The 27,909-nt window shown below is 43.0% G+C and overlaps 1 protein-coding gene across 5 annotated transcripts in view; it reads right to left on the bottom strand.

The window, feature by feature from the left end:
• The window catches only part of SSH2 (slingshot protein phosphatase 2), a 316,292-nt gene that overhangs the window by 27,380 nt on the left and 261,003 nt on the right, over positions 1-27,909 (bottom strand). For 4 of the 5 annotated variants that reach the window (XM_017855091.1, XM_017855094.1, XM_017855092.1 and 1 more), the window contains 4 exons: positions 22,735-22,929; positions 16,895-16,988; positions 16,632-16,760; positions 4,391-4,437 (listed from right to left, as the gene is read on the bottom strand). In XM_017855091.1, coding sequence (XP_017710580.1) covers positions 4,391-4,437; positions 16,632-16,760; positions 16,895-16,988; positions 22,735-22,929 — 465 coding nt within the window. Of the gene's footprint in view, positions 1-4,390; positions 4,438-16,631; positions 16,761-16,894; positions 16,989-22,734; positions 22,930-25,055; positions 25,287-27,909 lie in introns of those variants that run through there. The other variant, XM_017855095.1, reaches the window with a different exon arrangement.

Here is a 27,909-nt window from a genome sequence, read left to right as displayed (position 1 = left end):
GGTTAAGGTCAAGTGGCCAAAAATTTTCTCAGACACGAATTGAATCTGTTTTAACTTGGCATCAAAGCCCATTACTACAAAATTTGTTTAAAAAATTTAATTTAAAAAGCGAGCTTGGCCAGGCGCAGTGGCTCATGCCTGTAATCCCAGCACTTTGGGAGGCCGAGGTGGGCGGATCACCAGAGGTGAGGAGTTTGAGACCAGCCTGGTCAAGATGGTGAAACCCTGTCTCTACTAAAACTACAAAATTAGCTGGGCATGGTGGCACATGTCTGTAATTCCAGCTACTTGGGAGGCTGAGGCAGAAGAATTGCTTGAATCCAGGAAGCAGAGGTTGCAGTGAGCCAAGATTGCGCCACTGCACTCCAGTCTGGGCAATAAGAGTGAAACTCAGTCTCAAAAACAAAAAAAAGGTGCAATTGCTATGGAAAACAGTACAGCAGTTTCCCCAAGGGTAAACACAAAATTACCACAGGACTCAGCAATTCCTTTCCAAAGAATAAATCCAAGAGAAATAAGCCTACCCGAAAACTTGTACACAAATGGTCACAGCAGCATTATTCAAAACAGCCGAAGAGTGGCTCTTAGTTAGTTGATGAACATTAGTGATTTCTAGGGATTGCTGGGGCAGGGGTAAGAAAAAAAATGGAGGTGACTCCTGAAGGCTACAGACTTTCCGAGTTGGAAAAATGTTCTAAATGGATTGTGGTGATGGTTGCACAGCTCTGTGAATATACTAAAAACCAACAAATTATACATTTAAAATGGGTGAATCATATGGTATGTAAATTATAGTTCAATAAAACTGTTAGAAAAAAAGGCAACACTCCAGCCTGGGTGACAGCAAAAAAAAGAAAAAGAAAAAAAGGCAGGCAACACACTTTCCTTATTGTATTTTATTTTATTTTATTTTATTTTATTTTATTTTATTTTATTTTTTTTGAGGCGGAGTCTCGCTCTGTCGCCCAGGCTGGAGTGCAGTGGCCGGATCTCATCTCACTGCAAGCTCCGCCTCCCGGGTTTAAGCCATTCTCCTGCCTCAGCCTCCCGAGTAGCTGAGACTACAGGCGCCCGCCACCGCGCCCGGCTAGTTTTTTGTATTTTTTAGTAGAGATGGGGTTTCACTGTGTTAGCCAGGATGGTCTCGATCTCCTGACCTCGTGATCCACCCATCTCGGCCTCCCAAGGTGCTGGGATTACAGGCTTGAGCCACCGTGCCCGGCCCTATTGTATTTTATTATTTATTTTCCCCAAGATGGAGTCTTGCTCTGTCGCCCAGACCTGGAGTGCAATGGCACGATCTCAGCTCTCTGCAACCTCCGCCTCCCTGGTTCAAGCAATTCTCTTGCCTCAGCCTCCTGAGTAGCTGGGATTACAGGTGTGTGCCACCACTCCCAGCTAAGTTTTTGTATTTTTAGTAGAGGTGGGGTTTCACCGTGTTGGCCAGGCTGGTCTCAAACTCCTGACCTTGTGGTCTGCCTGCCTCGGCCTCCCAAAGTGCTGGGATTACAGGCGTGAGCCACCTTGCCTGGCCTCCTTCTTTTATTTAAAATAAAAACGAACAATCTCCCACCTCTAATCCCATACTTTATAATGAATTATGGCACTATCTTTCTAGAGGCAGGACACAGCTTCCCAATCCTTTTCATTACAAAGCTATAGGCAGTCACTGCCAACTGGAACTGAAACTCCTTGAAACTTTTTTCCCATCTCAGCACCAAATGACTGTAGATAGAGTAACATTTTACTTTGGGTTAGATTCTGAAGTCAGTAGATTGGATGGAAATGGCCTTAATGTCAAAATTACCCCTGAAAATCCCATAAGTCATCTATAGGCAGCAGTATATATGGTTTTGTGTACAGATCCCTGAACTGTAATTCTTCACATACTAAAATTTAACAATCACTGAATTTAAGAAACAAGATCTAAGTAGCTATCTGGGAATTTGACCATAGTGTTTTTAAAGACAACTAGATATAGTTAGTTGCATTTTATAATTTAGTCTTCTAAGAAACAAATGAGATGATAGGTCTCATCTCCAGCTGGGGTTATATTCTAAATTCATATGTATATATGACATGATTCCAATGCTTTTGGCCAACACTGCTATACCACATCTCAGACTTAATTTTAACACTATATCCAAGTTTCCCAGAAATACAGTTTTTTTTTTTTTTTTTTTTCTGACAGAGTCTCACTCTGTTGCCCAGGCTGGAGTGCAGTGACATGATCAAGGCTCACTGCAACTGCCACCTCCCAGGTTCAAGCAATTCTCCTGCCTCAGCCTCCTGAGTAGCTGGGATTACAGGCACCTGCCACCACACCCGGCTAATTTTTTGTATTTTTAGTAGAGACAGGGTTTCACCATGTTGGCCAGGCTGGTCTCGAACTCCTGACCTCAAGTGATCCACCTGCCTCAGCCTCCTAAAGTGCTGGGATTACGGGCGTGAGCCACTACGCCTGGCCAGAATTACAGAATTTTTAAAGCTTGATGACTTGAGAAGTTTGTAAAAAATATTGTCCCACTCCTAAAGAAATCTTAAGGAGACTCCTGTATATAAAAGCAGATGCAATGTTATTAATCTTGTTGAATTACGGGGTCCTTATGCTTCAAGGGCATTTCCAAATAAGGCAAATGGCAGACACAGGATTAGAACTGAGGTCTCTGAGTTCCCAACACAGTTTGCTAATTGATTTTCTCTCCTTATCTGCCATCAGCCAAGTCACAGTTCTCAAATGTGTGTGAATATACCTATCATTCATTCACATTTACTGAGCACTCTCTTATTATACAGCTCTGAGCTAGGTAGATAATAAGCTATAAACAAGACTAAGATACAGTCTCTGCCTTGAAGAACTCCTGACTCAATTCTTATTAAGTTTTCCAAGTTTTATTTAACTTCAAATCTTAAATTAAGCAACCAGATCCACCCCCACCCCGCTCCCCCGCCGTGGAATTCTCTGTATAATCATTTGGCTTAAGTCCTGTTCCAAGTTCCTTTTGCCAATTATGAAATACCTTTCATGTGAGGAAAAAGTACGGAGTATTTATCCACTAATGGTGAAGATAACCAGGAGGCTTACGGCTGAGAAAACAGGCAGCCAGCAACCATCACTACCTCTGAGTCTCAGCTGGTCTTGTCTCTTTCCACGAGGAGTTAGCATAGCAAATTTCAGACCTGATTCAGGAGATCGAGACCACCTGGCTAACACAGTGAAACCCCGTCTCTACTAAAAATAGCCGGGCATGGTGGCAGGCGCCTGTAGTCCCAGCTGCTTGGGAGGCTGAGGCAGGAGAATGGTGTGAACCTGGGAGGCAAAGCTTGCGAGCTGAGATCACGCCACTGCACTCCAGCCTGGGCAACAGAACGAGACTCCGTCTCAAAAGAAAAAAAAAAAAATTCAGACCTGATTTTCTCTTTTCTTATTGGGATGATCTGACTTCCTAAAGTGAATGAACTTCAATAAGAAACTTAGTAGGCGTCAGCTAAGGGAAGAATGGCAGCTTTTGACTTGCTGAATGTTCACTGTAGTCTCTATTGTTACAATCAAACTTAATAACCGTGCTGCTTAGGGACAATTTTTTAAACATAAGGTAGGTCCTCTTCAATTTCAGAAGCTTGTCCAGTTCACATCCATAACCTACAGTCTTTAAGCAGCTTACTACACAGGATAGGGACTGAGTCTTACTTTATCTGTGGATCCCCAGCACCTAGCACTTTGTCCCACAGAAGATGCTCAATGAATGTTGAATGAACAGCTCTGTGAACCCAACATATGCAATTCTATGTATTCTTGCATAAAAATAAAAATTTGATTTTAAACATCACCAATGGTTTGCACATTTGTTTTTCAAAGCCCTTCAATTAAAGCAGCTGATATTTCTTGGGAGGTGGGGGGACGAAACAGGGAGAATAGCTGTTTTTCTTTTCCTTTTCTTTTGTTTTTGAGACGGAGTCTCACTCTGTCACCCAGGTTGGAGTGCAGCGGCGCAATCTTGGCTCACTGCAAGCTCTGCCTCCCAGGTTCCTGCTATTCTCCTGTCTCAGTCTCCCGAGTAGCTGGGACCACAGGCACCCGCCACCATGCCCGGCTAATTTTTTGTATTTTTAGTAGAGACGGGGTTTCACCATGTTAGCCAGGATAGCCTCGATCTCCTGACCTCGTGATTGGCCCGCCTTGGCCTCCCAAAGTGTTGGGATTACAGGCGTGACCCACCGCACCTGGCCCAGCTGTTTTTATTTTTCTTAGATTACATCTGATTAGAATCAGTCGGATGCAACTCTTAAGATTAAAGTTACCCACTGATACCTCTTTGATGGGAAAATGAAAAGATAAAAAAGGGACTTCTGTCACACAGAGGTGCCAGCTACTGCTTTGTGTGCTTACCCTCGGTTCTGTAAGTCCTCTAAGTTGGAGGCATTCCATTCTGAGCCCTATGGAGCCAAAAAGACAAGGTTAAGGAGTATTAGCAAACTAACCAAAAATAACAATACTTGAAAAGGAGCGAGGGAAGGAGAACTTTCAAAAGAAGACTAATAACATCTACCCAGTACCCTTTAAGTTGCCAGGCACTTCATATGTTATCACATTTAGTTTCCACAAATGATAGAGTAAGAATGTTATTTTCATCTTCATTTTTACAGACACAAAAACCAACTCATAGAATTCAAATAATTTTTGCCCATGATCATAGAGCAGCAGAGGTGTCTTTAACTATCATCCAATCTAAATTAGGTATCTTCTGTTATTCTTGCTCATAGTAATCTGATACTTTCCTCAACAGCATGTATCACAATTTGCACCTATATATTTATTTACGTGCTTCCTTTCTAACTACCTTTTTTTTTTGAGACGGAGTCTCGCTCTGTCGCCCAGGCTGGAGTGCAGTGGCCGGATCTCAGCTCAGCTCACTGCAAGCTCCACCTCCCGGTTTATGCCATTCTCCTGCCTCAGCCTCCCGAGTAGCTGGGACTACAGATGCCCACCACCATGCCCGGCTAATTTTTTTGTATTTTTTTAGTAGAGACGGGGTTTCACCGTGTTAGCCGGGATGGTCTCGATCTCCTGACCTCGTGATCCGCCCATCTCGGCCTCCCAAAGTGCTGGGATTACAGGCTTGAGCCAGCGCGCCCGGCCTCTAACTACCTTTAACATAAGCTCCTAGAGGTCAGGAACCAGCTCTTTTCTTCCCGATGGAAACCCACACACCTTGCACAGTGCCTGGCACCTGGTAAGTGCTCAATAAACATTTGCTGAATTTTTAATAGATACAAAAGCAGCATTATTATGCATTAAACTACACCTTATTCCAAAGCTCACACTCTTTTTTTTCTGAGATAGTGTCTCGCTCTGTTGCCCAGGCTGGAATGCAATGGCGCAATCTTGGCTCGCTGCAACCTCTGCCTCCGGGTTCAAGCGATTCTTCTGCCTCAGCCTCCTGAGTAGCTGGGATTACAGGTGTGTGCCACCACGCCCAGCGAATTTTTGCATTTTTTAGTAGAGGCGGGATTTCACCATGTTGGTCATGCTGGTCTCAAACTCCTTACCTCGTGATCCGCCTGCCTAAGCCTCCCAAAGTGCTGGGATTACAGGTGTGAGCCACCGCACAGGGCCACTCACACTCTTTTTAGTGCATCTAAGGAGTTAAAGTTGCATCTAAGGAGTTAAAGGACAGAACTTGTGTGTGGCAGGAGAAAACAGTGAAATAGCAGATTCTCTCAAATGAGGGAAGCATTACATGTAAAATTTTAAGATAGGGATAAATGGCAAACTTTGGAGGAGGAGTTTCTGCGATGACCTGGAGGACACAATGATTAACATTTTGCCATATTTGCTTTCTTTCAGTACATATCATACCTTTTTCCCCCTGAACCATCTGAGAGCAATTTGTGCACCATGATACTTAATTTCAATACTTGAGCATGTATCATCTAAGAACATTTTCTTACATAATATCATGATCATACCAAAGACATGTAACATTGATACAATAACCTAATATACTATACATATTTGAATTTCTATAAATGTCCCCAAAATGTCCTTTATATTTACTCAATCAAGGATAATTCTTCACATTTAGTTGTCATGTCTCTATCCTCTAGCTACATTTTTTTTTTTTTTGAAATGGAGTCTTGCTCTGTCGCCCAGGCTAGAGGGCAGTGGTGTGATCTTGACTCACTGCAACCTCCACCTCCGGGGTTCAAGCGATTCTCCTGCCTCAGCCTCCTGAGTAGCTGAGATTACAGGCAAGCATCACGATGCCCAGCTAATTTTTGTATTTTTAGTAGAGACGGGGTTTCACCATGTTGCCCAGGCTAGTCTTGAACTCCTGACCTCAAGTGATCCGCCTGCTTCGGCCTCCCAAAGTGTGGGGATTACAGGCGTGAAGCACTGCACCCAGCCTACTTTCTTTTTTCTTTTTAAGACGGAAGTTTCGCTCTTTTTGCCCAGGCTGGAGTGCAATGGCACAATCTCCGCTCACTGCAACCTCCTCTTCCTGGGTTCGAGTGATTCTCCCGCCTCAGTCTCCTGAGTAGCTGGGATTACAGGTGCCTGCCACCATGCTCAGCTAACTTTTTGTATTTAGTAGAGACGGGATTTCACCATGTTGGTCAGGCTGTTCTCAAACTCCTGACCTCAGATGATCTGCCTGCCTCGGCCTCCCAAAGTGCTGGGATTACAGGTGTGAGTCACTGCGCGCTACTTTTTTTTTTTTTGAGACAAAGTCTTTTTTTTTTTTTTGAGACGGAGTCTCGCTCTGTCGCCCAGGCTGGAGTGCAGTGGCCAGATCTCGGCTCACTGCAAGCTCCGCCTCCTGGGCTCCCGCCATTCTCCTGCCTCAGCCTCCCGGGTAGCTGGGACTACAGGCGCCGCCACCTTGCCCAGCTAGTTTTTTTGTATTTTTTTTAGTAGAGACGGGGTTAGCCAGGATGGTCTTGATCTCCTGACCTCGTGATCCACCCGTCTCGGCCTCCCAAAGTGCTGGGATTACAGGCTTGAGCCACCGCGCCCGGCCGAGACAAAGTCTTCCTCTGTTGTTTAGGCTGGAGTGCAGTGGCACACTGCAACCTTGAACTCCTGGGCTCAAACCATCCTCCTGTCTCAGCCTCCTGAGTAGCTGAGACTACACGCAGGCAGCACTATGCCTTGCTAATTTTTTCACTTTTGTTTTTTAGAGATGAGGTCTCACTATGTTGCCCAGGCTGGTCTCAAATTCTTGGCTTCAAGTGATCCTCCCCACCTTGGCCTCCCAAAATGTTGGGATTGGAGGAGTGAACCACCACACCCAGCCTAGCTTTAATCTACAACAGTCCATCTTCTGCTTTCTTTGGGAGTGTGGGAGGGGATCTTTCATAATATTGACATATTGACATTTTTGTAGACTCCACATCTGCTATCTTGGAGAATTCCCCACAATCTGTATTTTATTTATTTTTGTAGACGGAGTCTCACTCTGTTGCCCAGGCTGGAGTGCAATGGCACAATCTTGGCTCACCTCAACCTCTGCCTCCTGGGTTCAAGCGATTCTCCTTCCTCAGCCTCCTGAGTAGCTGGGATTACAGATGCATGCCACCATGCCCAGCTAGTTTTTGTATTTTTAGTAGAGATGGGGTTTCGTCATGTTGGTCAGGCTGGTCTCGAACTCATGACCTCGTGATCCGCCCACCTCGGCCTCCCAAAGTGGTGGGATTACAGGTGTGAGCCACCATGCCCAGCAAAAATATTTCTTTTTTTTTTGAGATGGAGTCTTGCTCAGTCGCCCAGGCTGGAGTGCAGTGGCGTGATCTCGGCTCACTGTAAGCTCCGCCTCCTGGGTTCACACCATTCTCCTGCCTCAGCCTCCCAAGTAGCTGGGACTACAGGCGCCCGCTGCCACGCCCGGCTAATTTTTTGCATTTTTAGTAGAGACGGGGTTTCACCGTGTTAGCCAGGATGGTCTCGATCTCCTGACCTCGTGATCCGCCCGCCTCGGCCTCCCAAAGTGCTGGGATTACAGGCTTGAGCCACTGCACCCGGCCTGTATTTTTTTTTTTTTAAGAGGTGGGTCTCGTCATGATGCCCAGGCTGGAGCTCAGTGGCTATTCACAGGTACTATCATTGTGTGCTATAGCCTTGAACTTCTGGCCTCAAGTGATCTTCCTGCCTTAGCCCCCTGAGTACCTGGGACTACAAGTGCATGCCACCATACCTGGTTTGTATTCAATTTTAGAGTGACTTTTCTATTATTTTCCATTTACCATTTTGGGCATACAAAAAAAAAGTCAAAATCTTATTAAAAAGTAAACTTAGAGCTCCGGCGCAGTTGCTCACGTCTGTAATCCCAACACTCTGGGAGGCCGAGGCGGGCGGATCACCTGTGGTCGGGAGTTCGAGAGCAGCCTGACCAACATGGAGAAATCCCGTCTCTCTGGGTTTGATAGTGCATGCCTGTAATCCTAGCTACTCAGGAGGCTGAGGCAGGAGAATTGCTTAAAACCAGGAGGCGGAGGTTGTGGTGAGCCAAGATTGCGCCATTGCCCTCCAGCCTGGGCAACAAGAGCGAAACTCTTGTCTCAAAAAAAAAAAAAAAGTAAACTTAGAAGTCTCACTCTCACTCCTCTTTAATTCCTATGGGTGACATTTTCATTAGTTTCTGATTTATTCTATTTTGAAAAAGTACAAGCAAACATATACTTATCGCTACTTCTTACTCATATTACCAATTCTTACACGAAAGTAACATGCTACATATAATTTTTTATTCATTGCTTTCATTTTACACATATTTCATTTTATATATCCTCAAAACCACTAAATGTAACAGTTCATAGAGATCTTATTCTTTCCTACATCTGCATAGTACTTCACGAGTAGTGATATAATAGTTTATTCAACTAGTCTCCTATGAATGATGTTTCTTATTCGTGGAAGCAGGTTTGCTGGGTCGAAGGCAGAATACAGTTTTGTTAAACACTGCTAAATTTCCCTCCATAGAGGCTGAAACAATTCTGTGGTCCCACCAGCAATGCATGAGAGCACCACTTTCCCCACAGCCTTTCCAATAAACTGTGTGGTTAAGAATTTTTGCCAATCTGATAGGTGTCTCAGTGTAGGTTCAATTTGCATTTCTCTTAGCAGTAAGAGTGAGCAACTTTTCATTGTTTAAGGTCTATTTTCTGTCTTTGAGCTATCGGTTCATATCTTCCGAAACGGCAGACATTTTATTATTTATTTATTTATTTATTTATTTGTTTTGAGATGGAGTCTTGCTCTGTCGCCCAGGCTAGAGTGCAGTGGTGTGATCTTGGTTCACTGCAACCTCTGCCTCCCGGGTTCAAGAGATTCTCCTGCCTCGGCCTCCCAAGTACCTGGGACTACAGGTGCATGCCACCACTCCCAGTTAATTTTTGTATTTTTAGTAGAGACGGAGTTTCACCATGTTGGCTAGGATGGTCTCCATCTCTTGACCTTGTGATCTGCCCGCCTCAGCCTCCCAAAGTGTTGGGATTACAGACATGAACCACTGCGCCTGGCCACCCTCTCTGTCTTTATTTGTAAAATGAAAACACCCTTCTCACCCCAGTCCTATATATTTAATGAGTACCTTTCCCTCAAATTATACATGCAAAGTTTTTCCCTTATTAAAATGGAAAACCCCTCTCTCTGTCATAAATCCTCCTGCAGACTCTGTCCTTTCTCTCTTTCCTTCATGGCTTCATAGAAATAAAGTCAAATACTCACTTTCTGGATGGGCGCAGTGGCTCACGCCTGTAGTCCCAGCACTTTGGGAGACTGAGGTGGGTGGATCACCTGAGGTCAGGAGTTTGAGACCAACCTGGCCAACATGGTGAAACCCTGTCTTTACTAAAAATACAAAAATTAGCCTGGTGTGGTGGTGTGTGCCTGTAATCCCAGCTACTTGGGAGGCTGAGGTATGAGAATCACTTGAACCTGGGAGGTGGAGGTTGCAGTGAGCCAAGATAGCACCATTGTACTCTAGCCTGGGCAAAAAGAGTAAAACTCTGTCTCAAAAAAAAAAAACAAACAAACAACAACAACAACAACAACAAAAAAGCAAATACTCACTTTCTCTATTTCCTGATTTCCCACATGTCTCATCCATAGCACTTGGGCCTCCACTCTCATCACTCTTGCTGATGTTACTAAATCATCCATAGCACTTGGGCCCCCACTCTCATCACTCTTGCTGATGTTACTAATGACCTCTCCTAATTGTCTTATCACCACTGTATCTTTATTCCACTGGCCTTCTCTGAGTATCTATCTGATATGGCTCATCATGCTCTCCTTCTAGAATTAGATCAGACTGTACAAATACCTAGTCTCATGCCTCACACAATAAAGAGGATCGAGAAATGTTTGTTAATTGGAAGATCAAATGTGACCAGGAAACGAAGCACTATGAAAATTGTCAAGTGTTGTGTAAGTACTATCATATTACAGGTGATCTGTAATCTGGCCATTGAACTGGGAGAGCTCAAGGACACTGTGCTCAAGTTCCATTTAGGAAAAGGTCAGTAAGTGATGTACAGGCAAGGGCCCTGCTGGCTTGTTTTAAAAAAATACGGGAGGTTCTGAAGGCTCTGCTCAACCTTAGAAAACAAGCTCCCGCACCAAAGAAATAGGCAAGAACTATAAAGGACTTCAAGGAGACAGATGCCAAACAATAGGGGCTGAGAGGTTAAACTGGAGCCAGTGAAATGTGACCACCTCACTTCTTAATTTAGAAATCTAAATTCTTCATGGAACTCTGTCCAGCTAGATGAAAATAACACTGACGTGATGGATAAAGTCCCTGGTTTTCATCTACCTGTCCAGAGAGAGTTCAACTTGACAATGTGAAGTGATACCTATCCATTGGCAAATGAATTAAAGGCACTGGTTACTGACTCACTGAAGCCCATATAAAGTGACTTGGGCTACAGTTAGTGCTGCTTCAGGTTCAGTCTGAAAGACCTGGAGACCACTTGGTATAATTACATTTCTGTCCTCAATACAAATGCCATGTATATTAGACTTCTGGGGCCCTTCGCAGACCCAATTTTCCCCCCATGCTTCATAGGCTTATGGTGACAATTCTCCCGGGGTTTCCATTATGTTCTATGTAATTATGTAAAGTATTTTCTAATTTTACTGAAGTGTAAAATGAAACATTTGGACTATAATACATTTTAAAGTAAGTTCATTTCCATCTTTTACTCTGGTTCCCTTGCACTATACGCTGGCCCAAAGACCCAAGTAACTGATTTCTTTTCATGTTATCCTCAGGAAATAGCCTTGCTGGAGTCCAACTGTCCAAGGAAAATAGAAGAGGACAGCACATTTATAGCAAATAAGGACTGTACTGTGGGAGTTCTGCTAAGATAAATATAACCTGATGTAATATCCAAGGACTGGTATCTCTGTCCATATTTTATCATATCATTTCTATAAGCCTCAATACTGTAAGTCACATTACTGTGGCAACCAGGCATAAGCTCTTTATTAACTTTTCCTTCTAAGAGACGTTTATGCCACACCTCCAATTCAGGGACAAAAATCATGAATGTGATAAAATAATCCTTTCGATTACTGTCTCATCTATTTACACACCCTCTGTTTCTCTGCATCTACAGTAAAAGTAACCAATTTGATGACTTTTTCTCCTGCTTCAGCCTCCCGAGAAGCTGGGACTACAGGCGCCCGCCACCATGCCCGGCTAATTTTTTTGTATTTTTAGTAGAGACAGGGTTTCACCATGTTCACCAGGACGGTCTCGATCTCCTGACCTTGTGATCTGCACGCCTTGGCCTCCCAAAGTGCTGGGATTACAGGCGTGAGCCACCGTGCCCGGTGAGGATGACTTATTTTTTTAAGTTCAAGGGTATATATGCAGGTTTGTTACATAGGTAAACTTGTGTCATGGGGGTTTGTTGTACAGATTACTTCATCACCCAGGTATTAAGCCTAGTACCCACTAGTTATTTTTTCCTGATCCTCTCCCTAGGCTGAATTTTTCTCTGAAAAGGAAACACTTTCCAAAAAGATGTCAAATACTGTAATGGCAAATCTTGGAAAAGATAATCAGCAGTAAAAGTTCTGACTATTTTTTAAATTCACCAGCAAAATTACTCGTTATGTGTCCAATATACTTGTTTGCCTGCTTTTCTGCAAAGGGTCTCTGTCAACATCTAGATTTTTTCTCAGCCAAATCGGACAGCCTCCAGGAGAGCTGTTGATACTGAAACTTAGTTGGGCAAAGGCTTCCAGCTCAGAGAAGTGATATGCTTGTAAGGGTGTAGAATCTCTTTTTCTAGAAACAACCTGGCTTCCCACCAATCAATTCTCTCTTCTCAATGCAGCTTTTATTTAAGCTATGATCTACACTTTCCCACTCCATACCAGCTGGATACTTTCCTTAATAAACAGATCTCTGTGCACTGCAGAGCTGAGCATTCTTCCAAAGGGAGGGAGAAATCCTGTTGCCTCTCTTTACTCAATCTGGTTGAGCTCCAGGCATGGCAGCTATGCACAAGATGTGATGACTTTGCAGAAAATCAACACCACTTGCAGCTAGAATGCCTCTTTTTCCATGTCAACTGCTGGGAAACCCAGCAGGGCAGAGACTCAATGGAGAAGAGACAGGGATTTGGACATAGGATATGGCAGTGTAAACAAAGGGAGGAAGCCACCAAGGAACAAGTATAATAAAATGTTTAGACAACTTGTTCATGCATTTACTTTGTTAGGTAGGAGTTAAATTACAGGGTTCCTCAATTTTGAAGTTTTTTTCCCCCAAATAAATATTCACAATGGAAAGAAAATGTCCATTTTCTAGAATACAGAATTATACCTGAAGCTGAAGACATTTTCATGTTCAAAAATATGTACATATATACACAATGCTGATGTGCAAAAAAAGTACACAGATGTGTATTTAAAAAAAATTCTATGTGATACTCTAATAGTGAATATATGTAATAAATTTGCCCAAATCCATACAACGTACAACACCAAGAGTGAACTCTACTGTAAACTATGGGCTTTAGTTTATAATGATGTGCCAATGTAGACTAATGAGCTGTAACAAATGTACCACTCCAGTGGAGGAGTGGCAGAGACTATGCATGTGCTGGGATAAGTTGTAGATGGGAAATCTCTATACCTTTTGCTCAATTTTGCTGTGAACCTAACACTGCTCTTTAAAAAAATAAAAGTCAGCCGGGCGCGGTGGCTCACGCCTGTAATCCCAGCACTTTGGGAGGCCGAGGCAGGCGGATCACGAGGTCAGGAGATCGAGACCATCCTGGCTAACATGGTGAAACCCCATCTCTACTAAAAATACAAAAATTAGCTGGGGATGGTGGCAGGCGTCTGTAGTCCCAGCTACTTGGGAGGCTGAGGCAGAATGGTGTGAACCCGGGAAGCGGAGCCTGCAGTGAGTGGAGATCGCGCCACTGCACTCCAGCCTGGGTGACAGAGCGAGACTCTGTCTCAAAAAAAAAAAAATTAAAAAAAAAAAAAAAGTCGATGTATCGTATCTGTGTGTGTATACACAAAAATATATATGTACATCTATAAATAAAAGTAAAAAAGATTGGAGCTGGGGGCGGTGGCTCATGCCTGTAATCCTGGCACTTTGGGAGGCTGAGGCGGGTGGATCAGGAGTTCGAGGCCAGTCTGGTTGACATAGTGAAATCCCGTCTCTACTAAAAATACAAAAAATTAGCCGGGTGTGGTAGTGTGTGCCTGTAATCCCAGCCACTCAAGAGGCTGAGGCAGGAGAATCATGTGAACCTGGGAGGTGGAGGTTGCAGTGAGCTGAGATCACGCCACTGCATTCCAGCGTGCGTGACAGAGGGAGACTCCGTCTCAAAAAAAAAAAAAAAAAAGATTGGAAGGCAATATTATATAACAAAAGATGATGGTGATTATCAGTCTTGATTAAGTAAATATAATAATCTATTGTCTTCTAAAAGTTTTAAAAATGAACATGGATTATCATTATTTTTAGACAGGGTCTCACTTTGTTGCTCAGGGTGGAGTGCAGCGGCATGATCATAGCTCATTGTAGCCTCCAACTCCCAGGCTCAGGTGATTCTCCTGCTTTGGCCACCTCAAGTGCTGGGATTATAGGTGTGAGCCACCACACCTGGACAGAATTATTTTATTTATTTATTTTTTTGAGACAGAGTCTCACTCTGTCACCCAGTTTGGAGTGCAGCGGCGCGATCTTGGCTCACTGCAAGCTCCGCCTTCTGGGTTCACGCCATTCTCCTGCCTCAGCCTCCCAAGTAGCTGGGACTACAGGCACCTGCCACCATGCTCAGCTAATTTTTTTGTATTTGTAGTAGAGACAGGGTTTCACCATGTTAGCCAGGATGGTCTTGATCTCCTGACCTCGTGATCCACCTGCCTCGGCCTCCCAAAGTGCTGGGATTACAGGTGTGAGCCACGGCGCCCGGCCCAGAATTATTTTTTTTAATAAGAAAAAAACTCAAGACAGAAGATTACACCTGACAATAATGAAATCATGGTATTAATCTACTGGCACAAATGCTCAAATGCATTTGTAGTTGATTAGAGAAATGTAATTTTGGGGAAATTAGATTGTTTTTTCTGCTTACAATACAATTAAAATTTGCTTGTATGGCCTAAAATATACCATTTAAGGAGTAGTTCTTGAGTGGGTCAAGAACACAGAGAAGCACACATGAAATAAAACAGGTTGATCAGTCAGAAACTGACTGTATTTGATCTTCATCATGTCTATATTCTTTTAAGTGTTAAAAGCCAAGCTCAATGGGAAACTTGACTCCCAAGTTTGCAGCTTCAGTCACATGAGCTCCTTTGGACTACAGGTATTTGCCCTTCATAAAAATTAGTCTTCAAAGAAAAAAAAAAAAAAAAAACAGTTGGGAGGGCCTCATAGAATGAGTGACTCACAAGTTTTCTATAGATAACACAAAGATTCTTTCCAACAATACAAGACCAGGATATATCTGAATCCTTGTGGAAGTATACATAAGAGACAACAAAGCCAGCTGCCTTGCAAATGGAAAAGCCAATGCCAGTTTTGCAGTATGATCTACAACCAGAAATGCCAACACATATTGGTCAGTTAAAGTAATGGAAAGTAAGTCCCCCTCCCAGCTCACAGCTTTTCATGAGTAATTTCATAGCTAATACACCACTATGAATCACTCTAGACACATATATCCTAGAGTGTCAACAAGTTATTTCAGGGCACAAGTCTTCAAAGGCATAGTCTGAGTGCCTCATGAAATAAACACTTGAATATTCAGAGTGAGGTGGATCCAGTTTAGTCAGTTCCTGAGCATTTATTCCCCTTCTCTTCTGTTTCCCAGCTTCTAATCATTTCACAGTTTATAAACATCCTCAAGAAGAGAAAGGAAGTGAAATTCAAACCAACTGATTGACTTCCTTGTAAGCATTTTTGGTGAAAGTGTGGGAAGTGGACACAAAATGAGGTTTTGGCATTCTCCATTGATTTTAATTATTCTTGTTAACTTTGTTCCCACTACATGTACAGATAAGAACTAAAACTCTAACATTTGAGAGAGACATAGGTCTTAGGATTTTAGAAGCTTTCATAATCTACCTGTCAGAGAGGTCTTCTTGGGCTTGTTACAAGGTCACTAAATGTTCAGGAACCACGAAGAACAATTTTTAGTCACCAATTTTTTGGTAATCATAAAAGTAGGGACTCAAAGTGTAGCTACAGGGTTTCATATGTTTGAAAGTCCAGTAGTCTCATCTCTCAGTTATAGAGTAGCTCCCACCAGCTCTGCTCAGATATATCAGACCTTAGACACATTTGGCAGATTTGAGAGTGACCTTGAAGGATCATCCTATTTGGGGTCAGGTGCGATGGCTCATGCCTGTAATCCCAGCACTTTGGGAAGGATGAGGTGGGCGGATCACTTGAGCTCAGGAGTTCGAGACCAGCCTGGGAAACATGGTAAAACCCCATCCCCACAGAAAATACAAAAATTAGATGGGGGTGGTGGCACATGCTTGTGGTCCCAGCTACTCAGGAGGCTGAGAAGGGAGAATCACTTGAGCCTGTGAGGTTGAGGCTGCACTGAGCTGAGACTGTGCCACTACACTCCAGCCTGGGCAATAGAGTGAGACCCTGTTTCAAAATAAAACAAAATTAAAATGAGGGCCAGGCACAGTGGCTCATGCCTGTAATCCCAGCACTTTGGGAGGCCAAGACAGGCGGATCACCTGAGGTCAGGAGTTCAAGACCAATGTGGTCAAGATGGCAAAACACCATCTCTACTAAAAATACAAAAATTAGCTGGGTGTGGTGGTATGCACCTGAGTCCCAGCTACTCAGGAGGCTAAGGCAGGAGAACTGCCTGAACCCGGGAGGCAGAGGTTGCAGTGAGACGAGATTGTGCCACCGCACTCCAGCCTGGGCAACAGAGCGAGACACACACACGCACACACAAAAAAGTAATAAAATAATTAGGAAGTGATGAGGTTTGAGTACTTATCACTTTTGTCTTTAATGTAAGTTACATTATATTGATGTATAATAAAATTTAACAATTACCCCCGCCCATGAGTCCATATGGGTTAGCGTTAGCACACCACTTAAAGTAGCCTTAAAACTTACCAAGAACACATGCTCAAATATTTGTGTAGGGCTATCCATTTGACCAAGGATCACTATCATTTCATTGTCTATAAATTCCTTGAATTCCCGCAAGTTGCACACCATTTGCATTTCCAACTCTGTTCTTATCTGAAACAAAGATGACATATTGTACCCATCTCTTAAAGTCCCTCTGTACTTTCAACCATGCACTATTTCCAGCCCCACACCTACTGTTATACCACTGCTAGCCTTGGAACAAACAAGGACTCAAGGTCTCTTACCTCTTTGGATGTAATATTCTCCAAATCCTTCTGCATCATGATCTCCCTTAATTTGGTTTTAATTAGCCTTTCTGTTCGTTCACGTTCAGTAGGTCTGAAAAGAGAGAAATAACGATTATTCTTAAGCAGGAATTTGACTAAGTTAATGAATGTACCATTTGATTAGGCTTCCAATTTAGTAAACCTTGCCTTTGTTACCCTCAAATTCATATTGTGGAAGCATGGCAAAATAAAATCATATTTTAAAAAGCTTATTAATTTTCAGAATGTACAGAATTTAAACATATTAGAAATTATTACTTTGAAGAGGTTATATGTGTCTAAAGCCCTTAAATACATTCATGTATTTAGATCATGAGGGAGCAAAGATAATTTGGGTGTACTGATTGTAATTTTTTTTTTTTTTTGAGATGGAGTCTCGCTCTGTCGCCCAGGCTGGAGTGCAGTGGCGCGATTTTGGTTCACTGCAAGCTCCGCTTCCTGGGTTCATGCCATTCCGCCTCAGCCTCCTGAGTTGCTGGACTACAGGCACACGCCACCACGCCCGGCTAATTTTTTGTGTTTTTAGTAGAGACGGGGTTTCACCGTGTTAGCCAGGATGGTCTCGATCTCCTGACCTCGTGATCTGCCCGTCTTGGCCTCCCAAAGTGCTAGGATTACAGGCGTGAACCACCGTGCCTGGCAGATTGTAATACTTTAATGGAGGACGATACCCATACTTGTTTCTGTATTCTGGGTATTACTTACTGAGCTAGAATACCCAGCTCAGTAGACCAGTACTATGACCTACCATGGAACTAAGTCTCCTGTGGTTTAAAATGCCACCTTATGCTGATAAGTCAATGTTGTGGTTCTAGAAAATGGGAAAGAAGGAAGAATGATCCTGCCTTCTTCAATAAGGCAAATCCTCTCCCAAAATCGGTTGTAGAGATCAACTACTTAGAGCAGGGGTACCCAATGGGTACTGGTCAGTGGCCTGTTAGAAGCGGGCAGCAGAGCAGAGCAGGAGGTGAGCGGCGGGCAAGCATTACTGCCTGAACTCCGCCTCCCGTCAGATCAGCGGCATTAGATTCTCATAGAAGCGCAAACCCTATTGTGAACTGCACATGTGAGGGATCAAGGTTGCATGCTCCTTATGAGAAGCTAACTAATGCCTAATGATCTGAGGTGAAACAGTTTCATCATGAAACCATCCCTACCCCACTGCTCCCTGTCTGTAGGAAACCAGTCCCTGGTGCCAAAAAGGCTGGGGACTGCTGACTTAAGAGCCCTTCTATCCAGAATGCTTTCCTTTTAATGACAGTTCTCACAATATCTCTGTGAAATAGTTATCCTTGTTTTACAGGTAGAGGAAACAAACAACTGAAAAGTTAAATGACATGCTGATAACCATGCTGGCACAGGAGAATTAGAATGCTCAGCCTAGCCTAATGCTCTACCTGAAGGATTGTCACTTCCTTTAGTCTTCTGACTCTCTTAAAAATGAAATCACCCTTCAAACTTTAATATGAAATCAAACTAGGTAGCTGACTCTCCAATTATCAGAAAAGTAGTGGTTCAATGTAACTGGATACTTCTCCTCTAAAGCATTATTTCAGATTATGCAGAATTTGAATGAGGTTGACAGGGAGTACTTTGTTTCATCTCCTCCCCAACTCCCACCACCTACTCAAGAAAGGTATCTGGCTCTGCACCTCCTTATTTGGAGATGAAAATGGACTAAGCCTTCAGGCATCCTGCCTGCCCTTGCTGCCTACAGCCTTATCACTGGTTGCAAAAATAGCTTTGGTAATCTTCAGAGATGGATGCTCTAACCCCACAACCTTGGGGCTTCCCACCACTTGGGCTCTTAATTTCTCACAAACCCTATAGAACACAGCTAATACCTGAGGTGTTTCTCTTCAATCAGCCAAGGTATTCCTGTCTTAACTAGGATTAAAATTCTTATCCACGCTTTATTTATCTTAGACATAGCTAATGGTAGAAAATAAATGTATAATTTCAGTCTTCCATTAAAAATAAATATTGGGCCAGGTGCAGTGGTTAATGCATGTAATCCCAGCACTTTGGGAGGCTGAGGTGGGTGAATTGCTTGAGCTTAAGAGTTCGAGACTAGCCCAGGCAATTGGCGAAACCCCATATCTACAAAAAATAAAAATAAAAAATTAGCCAGGCATAATGACACACAGCTGTAGTTCCACAGCTACTTGGGAGGCTGAGGTGGGAGGACTGCTTGAGCCCCAGAGGTGGAGGCTGCAGTGAGCTCTGATTGTACCACTGCACTCCAGCCTGGGTAACAGAGCAAGACTCTGTCTCAAGGAAAACAAAAGGTAAAACAAATTTTAGTACCTGTGTTGATGGGTCAGATTCCCTAGTTCCTAAGCAATTTTTCCTTTAATTCTTCACAGGTGTTTGAGGCAGAGTGGTTGGGGAGTAGAAAGACCTAGGCTTTAATCCCAGCCCTGCTATTGGTGGTGTGACTTCTAACAAGTTCCTTCTTCCCTGCGCCTCTGTTTCCTTTTCTATAAAATGAGTAGAGTAGGCTGGGTGTGGTGGCTCACACCTGTAATCTCAGCACTTTGGGAGCCTGAGGCAGGTGGATCACCTGAGGTCAGGAGTTCGAGACCAGCCTGGCCAGCACGGTGAAACCCCGTCTCTACTAAAAATACAAAAATTGGCCGGCATGGTGGTGGGCACCTGTAATCTTAGCTACTTGGGAGGCTGAGGCAGGAGAATTGATGGAACCCCGGAGGCAGAGGCTGCAGTGAGCTGAGATAGTGCCATTGTACTCTAGCCCGGGCTGAAAACAGTGAGACTCCATCTTAAAAAAAAAAAAAAACAAAAAAAGAATAGAGCAATAATACCTGTCTCATGATATTCTTATGAGAACATGCATAAAGTGCTGGCATAACACCAGATGTATATCCCATCTATGTATATTCCCTTCTTCCTCCTTTCCTTGGATTTCAAAATAGAAATTATTCACAGAAGAGTATTTAAGTCCATTTTGGCACACATTCTCCCTGTATTCTCAGTATCGTTTTATAGGCTTTTCTAGTCAACTTAGGGAGGAGGAGGAATGGAAAAGCATTACAACACACAAATCTGCTTTTCCTCCTCAATTTCATTGGAGAAAATTTGGAAAATATATAAAGTAAATAAAAACCACTGAAAATCCCTCTACCTAGAGATAATTATTAACAATACTCTGGCCTACAGCTTTCGTGTATTCTTTTTCTGTAAACAGACAGAAGTTCTTAAAATATATCTTAAAATTAGGGTTATTATTGCACATACTAAGAACTAACAGTTAATAAGCCTTTATCATTTGCCAGGGACTGCCTTTATGTTTTTTGCTTAGGGATGTAAAGAGAGTAAGAGTAATTTCCTTCTTCTTCTTGTTTTTTGTGTAGTGTCAAAATCTTCTCTAATAAAATCTTTTTTTTTTTTTTTTTTTTTTTGAGACAGAGTCTTGCTCTGTCGCCCAGGCTGGAGTGCAGTGGCACGATCTGTGCGATCTTCTCGGGTCAGTGCAACCTCCGCCTCTCAGATTCAAGTGATTCTCCTGCCTCAGCCTCCTGAGTAGCTGGGATTATAGGCGCCTGCCACCATGCCCGGCTAATTTTTGTATTTTCAGCAGAGACGGGGGTTTCACCATGTTGGCCAGGATGGTCTTGAACTCCTGACCTCAGGTGATCCACCTGCGTTGGCCTCCCAAAGTGCTGAGATTACAGGTATGAGCCACTGTGCCCAACTTGTCTCTTAATAAAATCTGGAAAAAATGGGAAGAAAATTTATCTCTCTCTCATGTAAGTCTGGTTTAGAATGTGCTTTTTTGAGCTAGATGAGATATCCATTTCTCTGAAACTCATCACCTAGCTGTAAAGCATGAAATCACCAGTAACATTTCCCATGAATCTTTATTTTTCATTTACTGTGAGATTCTGAAAAGACCAAGGCTACTGAAAAGAAAGTCCTAGTAGCAATAACACCCTGTGCAAAAAAAGATTCCACTGCTTTTTTGACTGTTCCTTTCATACAATTTTTGGAAAGTTCACCTTTTCTAGTAAAGAGCATTTTTTAGGCCAGGTGCAGTGGCCACGCCTGTAATCCCAGCACTTTGGGAGGCCGAGGCAAGCGGAGACTAGCCTGGCCAACATGGAGAAACCCTGTCACTACTAAAAATACATAAATTAGCTGACCGTGGTGGCACACGCCTGTAATCCCAGCTACTCGGTAGGGTGAGGCAGGAGAACTGCTTGAACCCGGGAGGCAGAGATTATAGTAAGCCAAGATCATGCCACTGCATTCCAGCCTGTGCGACACAGTGAGACTTGGTCTCAAAAAATAGAATAAAATAAATTATTCTGTTTAAAAAAAAAAAACAACCCGGCCGGGCGCACGGTGGCTCAGCCTGTAATCCCACCACTTTGGGAGGCCGAGGCAGGTGGATTGCCTGAGCTCGGGAGTTTGAAACCAGCCTGGGCAACATAGCAAAACCTTGTCTCTACTAAAAATACAAAAAATTAGCTGGGTGTGGTGGCGGGCACCTGTAATCCCAGCTACTCAGGAGGCTAAGGCAGGAGAATTGCTTGAACCCGGGAGGCAGAGGTTGCTGTGAGCAGAGATCATGTCACTGCACTCCAGCCTGGCGACGGAGCAAGACTCTGTCTTAAAAACAAAACAAAACAAAAAAACCCCTCCCCACCCCCCCCGCCAAAAAACCAGGAACTGTTTTGGCATGACTTTAGGAATCTAAAGGAGAATCCTGTTTGTAAGGTCAGACAGTAACTAGCTACTCTTCTTTCCCTACTGTAGAATACCTTGGAATTGTAGAAAGATCAATTTAGAGCAAAAGAAACATCATGACGAATTTACAAAGCAGGCACTAAGTGTAAAAAAATTTCCAAAATAGCCACAGAAGTTTCAACACATAGACCTAAAAAGGAAATAAACACCAGCTTTACCTTAGGCTGTTATCTAACTCACAGTACACTAGGGAGATTTAATTAAATTGTACTGACAAGGACTTATCAACGGAAAGGTAAAGCAGAAGAAGACATTTGAATGATAAAATATTTAAAAAAATTTTTTAAGTTAAAAATTAACAGGCTGGGTGTAGTGGCTCACACCTGTAATCCCAGCATTTTGGTAGGCTGAGGCAGAAGGACTGAGGCCAGGAGTTTAAGACCAGCCTGAGCAACATAGTGAGACCCCATCTCTAAAAAAATAAAAATTTAAAAATTAGCCAGGTGTGGTGGCACATGCCTGTAGTCCTAGGTACTTTGCAGGCTGAAGTGAGAGGATCACTTAAGCCCAGGAGTTTGAGGCTGCAGCGAGCTATGATTGTGCCACTGTACTCCAGCCTGGGTGACAGAGTGAGATCCTGTCTTTAAAAAAAAAATTAGCTTAACAAGTTAGGCATTAAGTTGACTGGAAACATCTTTTCTTAAGTATTACAAACATGACTTTGAAAGCTTCTTTATATCACCAATAATGCTTACTAAACTGATTCTTTCAGATAATGCAAACTCAAACTTCAGCCCAACTCCTTTAAACTCAATTTTCAAATTAGTGGAATCTGAATAATGAAATTTTATGGTATTGCAGTTTTTGACTATGGAGACTCCACTGTGCCTTGGGGTGAAGCTTCTCAGGCCTTTGCAGGCAACAGCAAGAATAGGATTCTTCATGTGTGGCAGATATGTGGTATTGACAGTGACTAATATTCCTAGGTAAGATTAATTCCCCAAGAGAAAAGATTAGGGAGGAACATGCTTCTTATGACTCCTCAGGACATAATGGAGAGAACTTCCATAATCCTTAGCAAACTGACTTACATGTCGGTGAAGAGAGCTGGAGAGTCGGGCCGGTGGGACTGGACATCTTGCATAGCATTCCATTCATTGACTGAGGATTGATCTGAGTTGATATGGCTCTCATAATAACTCACCCAGGTGAGAAATAGGCTGCCTGGGTAGTAGTTATGCGCTCTGGCGACTTCACAAGCCTTGTGTAAGCTCTGTAGTGCAGACCTGAAAGATATGCTGGGAAATGAGCACCATAGAACTGTGGGGTGCCAAAGGCCAATAACCTGTGTACCCCAAACTCTTCTAATTTTTAAATTCTGTAGAATTTGTCCTCTGGAGAATCTACTCCTTGAAATTCAAGATTCTCCAATTCTGATTATACCATATTATCTATCCACAGCAAGGGACAAGACATTTGCTGAAAGATATGATGCATCATTAAGGTAGGGAGAAGGTGGGGAAGGAGAGCTGACAACTCACCAGTGAAAAATAGGTCCAGGTACCTACGGAGCACATGATCCTATAGTTAGAACCATGCAGTGACTGCTGTATCATTAGAAAACTAAAGATCTGACCAATTTGCCATATAAGGATTTGTTTCCCTCAGCACAGGATGTTACAGCATACATTTTCTGTAATTCTTAAGAGGCTTCACAAAGATCACATGGATGGATGTCCCTAAGCCTTGAGGACATGTCCTTTAATTTCCAGGAAGTATTGATCTAATGTTATTTATTATTCCTGCTGCCTTAGTCTCCTAGTCTCTTTAAATCCATGAGCTACTTTCTAAGAACAGATCTGGTTATTCTTTTTTGTTGAGACAGTGACTCACTCTGTCACTGAGGCTGGAGTGCAGTGGTGTGATCTCTGCTTACTCAACCTCCACCTCCTGGGTTCAAGTGATTCTCATGCCTCAGCCTCCCGAGTAGTAGCTGGGATTATAGGTGCATGCCACTACACCAGGTTAATTTTGTATTTTAGTTGAACAGGTTTTTGCTATGTTGGTCAGGCAGGTCTAGAACTCCTGGACTCATGACATCCGTCCGTCTTGGCCTCCAAAAATGCTGGGATTACAGGTGTGAGCCACCATGCCTGTCCTAGCTCTGGTAATTCTGAGACTAATTAAACCTTCTGGCTCTGTCTGAACTCAGGAACTCAAGAAGAGTAAACAAATTGAAAAGTACATTTTTCATTATATATGTGGGAAAAGTTTAAGCTAGAAATACTAGGAAGTAAGTTATACAAGAGCAAGAACCTTTCTTTCTACACTTTGTTTACCCAAGTGACTAAAAGAATACCTAGTTCATAGGTGGAGCTCAATTAGTATTTGTTGAGTGAAATGTCATTAGCTATAAACTAATGTCTCTCGAAGAAAAAAGACATCATGGCCAGGCATGGTGGCTCATGCCTGTAATCCTAGCACTTTGGGAGGCCAAGGTGGGTGGATCACTTGAGGTCAGGAGATCAAGATCAGCCTAACCAACATGGTGAAACCCTGTCTCTACTAAAAATACAAGAATTAGCCGGGAGCAGTGGCACATGCCTGTAGTCCCAGGTACTCGGGAGGCTGAGGCGGGAGAATCGCTTGAACCTGGGAGACGGAGGCTGCAGTTAGCTGAGATGGTGCCACTGCACTCCAGCCTGAGTGACAGAGCGAGACTCTGTCTCAAAAAAATATATATATATTTTTGTTTCCCTCGTAACAAAAATGATGCATGTCTACTTTAGAAAATTAGGGACCTCAGAGAAAAGGCAGAAATACCCTGTAATCCTACCACCCTGAAATAACCGCTGTTAAGGTTTTAGTGTAGATTTTTCCAGTCTTTCTGGCTATGCATAGATGTATAATAAACAAAGATATGACCGTATTCTCCATACCATCTACAACTTGCTCTTTTGTTTTACAGCCTATCATCAACATCTTTCCATGTCAAATATTTTTCAACTGGATCATTTTTAATGGTTGCATAATATTTAATGATATAGATGTACCATAATTTACTAATCCCTATTTTCTTTTTTTTTTTTTTTTTTTTTTTTTGAGACGGAGTCTCGCTCTGTCGCCCGGGCTGGAGTGCAGTGGCCGGATCTCAGCTCACTGCAAGCTCCACCTCCCGGGTTTACGCCATTCTCCTGCCTCAGCCTCCCAAGTAGCTGGGACTACAGGCGCCCGCTACCTCGCCCAGCTAGTTTTTTGTATTTTTTAGTAGAGACGGGGTTTTACCATGTTAGCCAGGATGGTCTCGATCTCCTGACCTCGTGATCTGCCCGTCTCGGCCTCCCAAAGTGCTGGGATTACAGGCTTGAGCCACCGCGCCCGGCCTAATCCCTATTTTTCAATCATTTAAATTGTTTTTCATTTTTTGCTATTATTAGAACACTGACAAACATTCTTATAGCTAAAATCTTTGCACACATCCATGTTTACCAACATGGAGTAAACTCATAGAAGTAGAGTTACTAGGACAAAGATCATGCAAAATGATAAGGCATATTGGCAAATCACTCTCCAGAAAGGCTGCTCCAGTCATTCTTCCACCAATAGTACATCACAGTGTTTGTTCCTTGAATCCCTGTCAACCCTACACAATGTAAATTAAGAAAACAAATTTAAACCAATTTAATAAGGGGAAATGTGTCGGTCCATTTTTATTAGGAAAACACAAAGGTTTTCCTTAAAAAAAAGTTGCAGAGTCTTTTAAAAATGCTTTCTATTATTCAAAGTAAGCCAAAGTCTCAAGAGAATAATCTGAGAATTTCAGTTTCATTACACAGATTCAAAGGTAAGAGCCAGCTTAGTGTAACTTACAGAATGCCTAATGCATGTTTCTTCATCTAGGAAACACATGCTCCAAAAGCATATGCCACAGAGTCTGGTGCAATTGTCCTAAAATACACTCAAGGCCTAGCCACCTCAGATACTCCAGCTGCATCGGAGTGGGAGGCTGCAGTAACTATCTTCCTGTGAAGGAAACACCTGGTCTAAACGTTGCTTTCATCCACACATCATCTATTTTTTTTTCCCCTGTGACTTCAACTCACTACTCCCCATAAGGTACATCAAGAAAAGTTTATTCTGCAATAAGAGTTAGGATCAGTTAACTTTTACAGGGATGTCTAATTTTTTGGCTTTCCTGGGCCACATTGGAAGAACTGTCTTGGGCCACACACAGAATACACTAATGATAGTTAATGAGCTAAAAAAAAAAATTGCAAAAAAAAATCGTATTTTAGGAAAGTTTTATGAATTTGGATTAGAATTTTAGGAAAGTTTTATGAATTTGTGTTGGGCCACATGCAAAGCCGTTCTGGGATGCATGTGGCCGATGGGCCATGGGTTGGACAAGCTTGCTTTAGAACATCAAAGCTTGATTTAAGGTTATTACTTGAATTAAGACTGCTCTGTACTCTTCCCCAAAATATACCTGAAAATGCTGTCATTTATGGTTGTTACTGCTGTTTGGATTTACTTGTTACTTAAGAACAGATAAGTCAATTGTCTTTAACTGAACCTTAGTCAAAGGAGGTCATAAATTTCCTAAGTTTTCCATGAGAAACTTACCTGCAAAATATGCCCTAACTCTAAAAATCTGGTCTAAACACATGACCTGAAACTCTGTCCTATCTCAATCACTGCAGGTAATGATAAGGCTTAATTTTTCAGTGACGCTTTGGACTCCACATACTTCCATCCTATCAATTCTGTTTTCAGGGGTAGATTATCTCCCTGGGGTCTTTTTCAGGTTCTTTTATTTCTTGTTTTGCTTGCATTCTGTCCATTCCACTCCTCATGGGGACTTCTACTACCTAACAGGCAGCTGAATAAGAAACTGAAATTCAAATCCCTGACTGGGGAATGAATTCTGAATCTTAGTTACATCATTCTCTGGCTATATTTGATAATTTTCTTTCTTTTTTTTTTTTTTGAGACGGAGTCTCGCTCTGTCGCCCAGGCTGGAGTGCAGTGGCCGGATCTCAGCTCACTGCAAGCTCCGCCTCCCGGGTTTACGCCATTCTCCTGCCTCAGCCTCCCGAGTAGCTGGGACTACAGGCGCCCGCCACCTCGCCCGGCTAGTTTTTTGTATTTTTTAGTAGAGACGGAGTTTCACAGTGTTAGCCAGGATGGTCTTGATCTCCTGACTGTGATCCACCTGTCTCGGCCTCCCAAAGTGCTGGGATTACAGGCTTGAACCACCGCGCCCAGCTATTAGGTAATTTTCTAGATAATCTAAAATAAGAGAATAAGAGGCGACGTGCAGTGGCTCACACCTGCAATCCCAGCACTTTGGGAGGCCAAGGCAGGAGGACTGCTTGAGGCCAGGAGTTCAAGACCAGTCTGGGCAACACAGAGAGACCCCCGTCTCCACAAAAAAATAAAAAAAATTAGCCAGGTGTAGTGGCACATGCCTGTAGTCATAGCTGCTTAGGAGGCTGAGGTAGGAAGAACACTCGAGCCCAGGAGTTGGAGGTTGCCATAAGCTATGATTGTACCACTGCACTCCAGCCTGGGCAACAGAGGGAGACCCTGTCTCTTTAAAAGAGAGACAGAGAGAGAGAGAGAGAGAGAGAAATATCTATCCTGTCTAAATGTAAGAAATACTCTCAGGGCAGTTATGTAATCCCTCCAAAGCATGTTTTCTAACCCATAGTAAGGGGCTAATAATATTATTTTGGGGGCTTGGTATAATGATTAAATAAAATCCATGTAAAACATCTGGCATGTAGTAAATAGCCCTGAAATGTCCATATGCCAGCTGATGGTTATTAGCAAGTATAATGTTTTCTCTAGGCTTTATTTGCATTATGCAAATAGCCACCAGCAGTTTAAATGGAAATTTATCTATCCATAAAGTAACTCTGTGAATGCTATCCCTGGTTACCTTACGAAATAGCTAATGCAGGCCAGGCGCAGTGGCTCACACCTGTAATCCCACCACTTTGGGGGGCCGAGGCGGGCGGATCACGAGGTCAGGAGTATGAGACCAGCCTGGCCAATATGGTGAAACCCTGTTTCTACTAAAAAATACAAAAAAATTAGCCAGGCGTGGTGGCACATGCCTGTAGTCCTAGCTACTCGGGAGGCTGAGGCAGAAGAATCGCTTGAACCTGGGAGGCAGAGGTGGCAGTGAGCCGAGATTGTGCTACTGCACTCCAGCCTGGGCAACAGAGTGAGGCTTCGTCTCAAAAAAAAAAAAAAAAAAAAAA

Source organism: Rhinopithecus bieti, unplaced genomic scaffold (assembly GCF_001698545.2).
Source record: "Rhinopithecus bieti isolate Rb0 unplaced genomic scaffold, ASM169854v2 scaffold_38691, whole genome shotgun sequence".
NCBI classification, from domain to species: domain Eukaryota; kingdom Metazoa; phylum Chordata; class Mammalia; order Primates; family Cercopithecidae; genus Rhinopithecus; species Rhinopithecus bieti.
The sequence above is the reverse complement of the archived record's forward strand: the minus strand, read 5'-3'. Positions and strand labels throughout refer to the sequence as shown.